This window comes from Chrysochloris asiatica, unplaced genomic scaffold (genome assembly GCF_000296735.1).
Source record: "Chrysochloris asiatica unplaced genomic scaffold, ChrAsi1.0 scaffold00095, whole genome shotgun sequence".
Taxonomy (NCBI): Eukaryota; Metazoa; Chordata; class Mammalia; order Afrosoricida; family Chrysochloridae; genus Chrysochloris; species Chrysochloris asiatica.
The window spans coordinates 4,454,251-4,462,252 of NW_006408613.1; the positions used below are offsets into that span (position 1 = coordinate 4,454,251).

General features: G+C 36.1%; 1 protein-coding gene across 1 annotated transcript in view; it reads left to right on the forward strand.

Annotated features, from left to right (window-relative positions):
* The window catches only part of ARHGEF10 (Rho guanine nucleotide exchange factor (GEF) 10), a 234,765-nt gene that overhangs the window by 165,815 nt on the left and 60,948 nt on the right, over positions 1-8,002 (forward strand). Inside the window, exons 21-24 of the mRNA XM_006866721.1 lie at positions 954-1,075; positions 2,544-2,630; positions 6,103-6,326; positions 6,896-7,053. Coding sequence (XP_006866783.1) covers positions 954-1,075; positions 2,544-2,630; positions 6,103-6,326; positions 6,896-7,053 — 591 coding nt within the window. The remainder of the gene's footprint in view (positions 1-953; positions 1,076-2,543; positions 2,631-6,102; positions 6,327-6,895; positions 7,054-8,002) is intronic.

Consider the following 8,002-nt stretch of genomic DNA (forward strand, 5'->3'; position numbering starts at 1 on the left):
CTATGAGTCGGTTCCTACTCGATGGCACTTGACAACAACAACAACACCCACTGGGCTCCTTATAATTTAGATATCCACAGATGAATCTGTTTTTCAGAATGAGATACCTTGTGTATGTGCATGTGTAAGAGACAGAAATTTTCTTTAAGATATAGCTAAATCTAAGTGTTAACAGAAATAAAATAAAAAGCAGAACACAGCTGTTAAGAGAAATGCTTGTTAGTTTAGTGAGCTATAATTAGTGGACAGAAAGGACTTTTATTATGAAATGAAGAGGAAGCAGTAGCATACTTATTTCATCTCTTCCTGAATAATTTAGTGGTTTATCAAGTTAGTTTCAAAGTAAATTGGCAAACTAGGAAATGGCCCATTCTCTGAAGAGAATAGTTTAAACCTAAAAATAAACTCTTTTAGCTACATGATCAAAACTAAGTGAGTGTTTGCTTTTGTTGTTGTTATTGTTAAGTGCAGGGGAGTGAGTTCTGACTTATAGGGACAGTTTGCTTTAGCAATGAGCTATTGCTTCACTTGATGTACTTTCAAGAAAATCTCTTATGTTAGTAATTATCTAACTATATCTTTGGTATTTTAATGTAAACAACTCAATTGTGTTGAAAGAAAAACCTTTGGGATTTATGCAGTGAAGTTCACAACCCCTCACCCCCACCCATTCAACACATTCAGGAAGAGCAAACAGAAAGATGTGATGAACTTAAATGTGGGCCATCGTACTTTTTTAAAATAAAGCAATGAATGTGTATATTTGTATACTTTAAGAAAAGATTTTGACACTTAAATCAGCTCTTTTCCACAAATAAAACATTTAGTTCTTCAAATTAGAAAACAGAGAATGTTAGAATGTTCTATTGCTATGACTTTATTGAATTTGCAGATTATGTTAAGTATAAATTAAATACTCTCTTTGCTCATTTTCTTTCTGAATATAATTACAGAGGAAGAGAACCATATGGGTTGGTTCTGTGTAGAAGATGATGGAAATCAAATTAAGAAAGAAAAACATCCTCTTCTTGTTCGCTACATGCCTGTGATGGTGGCCAAGCAACAGGAATTTAAGGTAAAGTATGATTTTGTTTATGGTGTTGGAAGAGAGTATTGAAAGTGCCATGGACTGCCAAAAGAACCAACAGATCTGTGTTGGTACAAGTGCAGCCAGAGTGCTCCTTGGAGGCCAGGATGGCCAAACTTTGTCTCTCATACTTTGGACATATTGTCAGGTGGGACCAGTATCTGAAGAAGGATATCATGTTTGGTAGGGTGGAGGATCAGAGAAAAAGAGGAAGACCCCCAGCGAGATGACTTGACAAAGTAGTGGTATCAATGGGCTCAAGCGTGGCAACAATTGTGAGGATGGCCCAGGAACGGGCAGTGTTTAATTCTGTTGTGCATAGGGTCGCTATGAGTCGGTACCGACTCTATGGTACCTAACAACAACAACATGGTTTTCTTTTAATGCTATACCGCTCTTACACGTTCACAGTGTACTCATGATCCAATGTGATTTACTTTGGAAATTACTACTAAGGGGCATAATCAAACATTCATTTTCAAGGTCACTAAAAGTGAGTACTTCTCTAGATATAATTGATTTAGAAATAATTTAAGATTGTTGGAGTTTAAAGTAAAAAAAAATTACTTGACTGCTAAGCAGATGTCTTTGAAGTCTGTTCCTGGGGTGGAATCACTGCAGGATACTGCAGTGTTAAAACAGCTCCACTGCATTCAAGGCACTATAGTTAAATAAGGGAGACACATGGTTTGGATGTGTCAATTCTCTTATGCCTTTAATTGGGAAATGGTTTCTAAAATGGGATCGTAATTAGTAGCATCATTTTCCTTTGAAATGTTGTGCCCACTCTGCTAAAGCAAATGCCACTGCCAAGGTGGTATTTTATTAACATATGCTGTGTTGTCAATTCAGGCACAAGTCAGTTACACTCGTGACTTCTATAATGTCCTTACCTTTAAAAAAAGAATCTAATTAAACATTATTATTTCTCTAGTCATTACTAGTTACCATACTAGTCTCTGACTACACTTACACTTGAGGGCAAGGTTTTTCCAGTAGTTGCTGTGAATAAGAAAGGGAGAGACCACTCCCTTCTAAAATCTCTGAGACCTTAACTATACTTAATGCCCTGGGGAGGCTGTGACTACAGGAAAAGGAAGAGAAAAACATGTACTCCCTGTAGGCTCTGAGCTTGCTCCCCAGGGAGCATCAGCCCTCCTCTCAGTGTGCTATAAGGCATTTGTTTTCAGTTAGTCTGCTGGAGTTTGAAGAATAAAATACTGAAGACTGAATGTGTTTGCCTTTGAAAAGCTGATTTCTGACACTTGTACTTTAATCTTTCATGTTTTTTCCTAGTTTATTCTTTTATAGATAATGACCAGATATGTCTTTCAGTATATGTGAAAAGTACCAGTCATCTATTTATAGTATTATATAATCTAAAAGCTTCCTAATTGCATTTTATATGTGAGTGGGTTTTTGGTTTTTTTGTTGTTTTTTTTTTTTGTATTTTTAGATTGAATGTGCCACTTATAATCCTGAACCTTACCTACATAATGAAAATCAACCAGATTCATTCTCCATGGCACATGGTTTCCTGTGGGTAAGATGCTCTTAGTTTTATTAAAAATCAATACTCATAATTAATGTGATGTAAAATATGTATTCCAGTTGATCAGTACAATGTTGTCATTAGTTATTTATGTATCCCAGATTTTATTTATAAACATGAAAAGTTATTGTTACAAGTGGCTGGTTGATTTTGGAAAATATGTTTAGGTTCTTAGGAGTTTTAATGTTTATGTCTTTTCTTTTTGGTCTAAAACCTTACCAGATTAAATTCAATCCAAAACCAATTTATTTAACTAATATGAGATTGATTTCAAATCAATTTACTGGTTGAATTGAATATTTTTGTTTTGATTTTCTCTTCTAAGATACTGTAAGCTTTTGACAATGGAAATGTAGCAGTTAAAACGAAATATGCCATTCAAAATTATGCTGCAATTGCAATAGCCATTTCTGACTCATACAAATGGGAGGAAATTCAACATTCCATAGAGTAAAGTCTTGCACCTGGCTTTCTTCTGATGTCACCTGGGACCTTCTCAATGACTCTAAGCTACTGTCCTGACTCTTAACCTGACTCTCTTTTCCCCCAAAACATCTTATACTTTACAGCCTATACAGATATCCTAACTTGTCTTGCTTTTTGAAAGCCAAATATCATATTTTTTCTGCTGTTCTTAGTTGAATATTTTAAAAGGATGATTTTATTTATACCAAGCTACTAGCCTGGCTACACAATGGCTGCTTACTGAAGGGTGTGTGTTGTAGTTAACCCAGGTGCTCCATGGGAGAAAAGACCCTGAGATCTGATCTTGTGAAGATTAAAGCAAGAAGACCCAATGGACTGTTATATTGTGTCCCATGTGGTCACCATGAGTTGGAATCAACTCACTGTCACTGAATAGCAGCTAATGAATGAATGGAATCCTGGTGTGGCACTGTAGAAAACCCTATACATGGTCACTATGAATCAGAACTGACTTGATGGCACTTAACAGTAACAATGAATGAATAGGCTCAATTCCTATGAGGATTTTGAATTTTAAAAGAGTTTGTATTTTTTTACCCAAACAGATCTGTAATTGTTACTGCTGCATACCTACTCTTGGTTGCCTTTCCTCCATTCCCTATAAGTCAGAATAAAGGCTTGTCAATTTGACATCCTTTGTCTAAAAAAGTGCCAAGTCAGGATGTTTATTTGTAATGTGGGAAAAAATATAGTAAGAATAAGTACAATCTAATTACATTTCCAAAATTGGTGGAAAAAGAAAACGCCACAAGCCATACTACCCCAACCAGCTCGTTCATGTTTTCTGTTAACAAGGGCTTGCCTGTCAGATACTCTCCATTTAAAAAATAATTCAATTTAAATCAGGAAACTATGCCAAGTATTCTCAATGTAAAAATAAGAAGCTCACAAATATTGTTACAGCAATACTAGTTATGAAATTCAGTAGCATACTGAAACCTACTGTTGTTAAGTCAATTCAAATTCATAGCAGCCCTATCCCAGACCAAAAAACCAAGAGTCATTGAGTCTATTCCATGGTAACATTATATACAGTTTCCAAGACTGTAAAGACATTATAGGAGCAGACCACCTCATCGTTTGCCTGAGGAGTGACCTATAGGACAGAGTAGAACTTTCCAGAGGGTTTCCTAGGCAGCGACTGTCACATTTTTCTACCAAGGGGCAACTATTGAGACCTTACAGTTAGCATTAGCACACATCACCAGAACTCCTGACAGGTTATAGTAAGATGTTAACTGCTAATAATTTACTTCTGGATGCATTGGTGTTTTTCATTTTAAAGACTTGTTCTCATATTAACAGATAAAATCTGTTCAATATTAGAGTTAATTTATGTTTCACTAATAGTAATCTGCTTGTTTAAGACTTCAGATGCTTTCATTTTTAGACTTCAGATTTAGACCTTTACAAGTGTATGAGAGTGAATCAACAAGTATTGTCACAAAATCATAGAAATATTTATGAAACTAAAATAGCAAAACATGAAGCTATTGTTTCTCAACATAACCTCTACTGGGTCCATACACTTCTGAAGGCTCTGTTTCCATCTCTCTAATCCCCTGGAAAACTCTGCGCTCTTCAATTTACATCACGTCAAAATGGCAGTTTCAGCATACTCAAGGGACTCAAATCATGCTCCTTTTGAAATGTTCTCTGAGTTTGAGGAACAAAAATCAAGCTGAAGGGGAAAGATCAGGGTTATAAGGTAGATAGAGTAAGGTTTCACAGTAAAATTCTTGTAGGACAACCCTTGTTACCCTCAAAGAATGAGCAGGTATTCTTTGTGATGGAAAAGATTCTTCAGCACAACTTTGTTGGTCTTTTTCTCATCATTGTGTTTTCATTTTTATTAAAACTTCTTGCTAATAAGCTCCCATGTTTGTCCTGTGTTCCATGATAAAATCTATCAAGCTACACCCCTTGGTATCTTCCCCAAAATTGCCATAAGCTTTTGAGATACCTTGAATTTAACTGATGAAGAAGATCCTCTCAGAAGGCACTGGTTTGATGGGGCCTTTTGTTTTTGTTTTAATGTACCCTAATGAGACTAGGGTAGTCCTGGTGTGGTGCTGTGGGTTAATGCACTGGATTGCAAGGTTGCTTTGAACTGCAAGGTTGGAAGTTCAAGCTCACCAACTGCTCCTCAGAAACCCTATACAGGGTCACTGTAAGTCAAAACTGACTCGACGGCACTTAACAACAACAATGACAATGAGACTAGGGGTTTGGTGTGTCCTGGACTCCTAGCCACAAAGTTGGTGATTCAAACCTACCAGCTACTCTTTGAAACTTCTATTAGCATCAGAACCAACTTGACAGCACTTAACAGTGAGACTAAGACAAGTATATTATTGAGAGAATTTTTCTCTAACTAACCATTATTCACAAGGAGCTCTGGTAGCTTAGTGGTTACGAATCAAGCTGTGAACCGCAAGGTCAGCAGTTCTAAACTACCAGCGGTTCCGTGAGAGAAAGATGAGGCGTTCTGCTCCCGTAAAGATTTACAGCCTCGGAAACCCTGTGCAGGGTCGCTATGAGTCGGAACTGACTCCATGGCACTTAACAACAACAACAACAACCATTATTCACAGAGACAAGTTTAAACATGTTTTGTTCAGAATAAACCAATGTATGTATGAACTGGAAACCTTAGTAGCAATATTTGTTGACTTATCCTCATATCGTGATAGGTATATTTATGATTCTTAGAACATATCAGTGTGATTTTTTTAACAGTTAAGTTTATGCTCTTGTTATTCAAATCAAAAGAAAAAATGACCTTAAAATGTTGAAAAGAAAAAGGGGCACTGTTGACAATTGTTTAAACATTACTTAAGTTTGTTGGTTCTCATGTGAAAATTGAGTATTGTCATTGCCTCTAAATGTCAGGTATCCATATTATCGAAAAGAATGACTGTATAGCACTAAAACTTTCTCTCCCCTCCCCTCCTCCCATCTTCACTCCCTGATTCAGATTGGAAGTTGTACCAATCAAATGGGTCAAATTGCCATTATCTCATTTCAAAATTCGAACCCCAAAGTTATTGAATGCTTCAATGTGGAATCTCGCATCCTTTGTATGGTCTACATCCCAGTGGAAGAGAAGCATAAAAAGCCTAACACAGCTTCTGATTCTGAAACTGGCATTGTGAGAGCTTCAGATGTTCCAGCTATTTGTTTAGGGACGGAAGAAGGAAGGTAATGTTGCATTTCACTGTGTTACAAGTAATTGTCATTAGTTGTGTTTCATTAGAAGTAAAACAATGAGGACCCTAGGATGAAAAGTAACTTAAATAATACGTATATAAATATGGGAACCGACTCCACGGCACACAACAACAACAACAAAATAGGAATATGGGATACATGTGGAAATTTTTAGGACCAATGTACTTTGGAATAATTAATCAGGCAATTATTTTAGGAAATTGCCAAGCAGAAATGGTAATTCTTGAAAGTGGAAAAATTTTAGGTCTACAGTATTATTTGCTGCTGAAATATATATTTCTAATAGTGCTTTAAAAAGTACATATGTTTCAGAATGAAACAGAACCATATTCTATTTTATACTCATGATAAACATCAATACAATTTAAAGGAAAATTAAAATGATTTTTCTGATGTGACGTTCCAAAGTAAATAGGAAGAACTAATTTTTTTAAAAATCATTTTCTAAAATGTCAGGCAAAATGAAGATGAAATAGATAAACTTAATTTTCTTTTCATTTTACAAATATATTTATTAGTTTATATTTTTTGTCTTAAAGCATTTCCATTTATAAAAGCAGTCAAGGTTCAAAGAAAGTGAGACTTCAACATTTTTTCACTCCTGAGAAATCTACAGTCATGAGCTTAGCCTGTGCATCTCAAAATCTATATGCTGGTCTTGTCAACGGGACTGTTGCCATCTACACAAAAGCAGAAGGTAATTCATTAGTATTATTTTGGAGCGTCTACATATTGACATTGATTTTATTGTTGTTTTTCTGCTGGATTTTAGTCTGTAAGGTGCTTCACATTTTTAGCCTTACTTCCCCTTAAGCCTTAGCATAGAACTTTCTCATTCCCAAAAAGATGATATGAAAATAAGATGCTATATGTTGAAAACATAATGAAGTTTTTCAAAAGCCAAGCTCCTGGCTAACTTCTTACCATATTCTAGGTGATAATTATTGGAATGCACATCTCCCTAAGTCTGCTCTCTTCCTACTCTCCCTACCTTTTCTCAAGGCCAGTAAGCTTTGCTATTTCTGGAGAAGACTACAGTCTTTTTTTTTTTTAATTGGATCCCTCATACAGTCTTCTGTTTACCTCAGTATATTACTGCTTTCACCAGCCTACACCTGGATCCCTCATACAGTCTTCTGTTTACCTCAGTATATTACTGCTTTCACCAGCCTACACCAGCCCAAGAAAATTACTTTCTCTTTGCCAAAGAAAGCCTTCCACCTCTTCTGACCTTCATCAGACATCTTACTTTTACAATTAAACCCATCTTCTCTAGCTTCTTTAATTTCTGGATTCCTTTTTGCTGCTTAGTTAACCAAAATTGAATGGACTTTAGTGATTGAAAGGAGCCCTGGTGGCAAGTGGTTAAGCGCTTAGCTGCTAACTGAAAAGGCTGGTGGTTCAAACCTACCAGCCACTCTGTGGGAGAAAGATGAGGCCAGTCTGATTCCATAAAGATTAAAGCCTTGGGAAATCTATGGGTTGGTTCTACTCTGACCTACAGGGTCACTGAGTTGAAATCTACTCAATGGCAGTGGGTTTCTAATGATAGTACCTAGATTATGTCTACAACTTTCCTTAGGCAAGTTGACTTACCTTCTATTTATGAACCAAGTATAGTTCTATGGAATGTCTATGTTTTATCC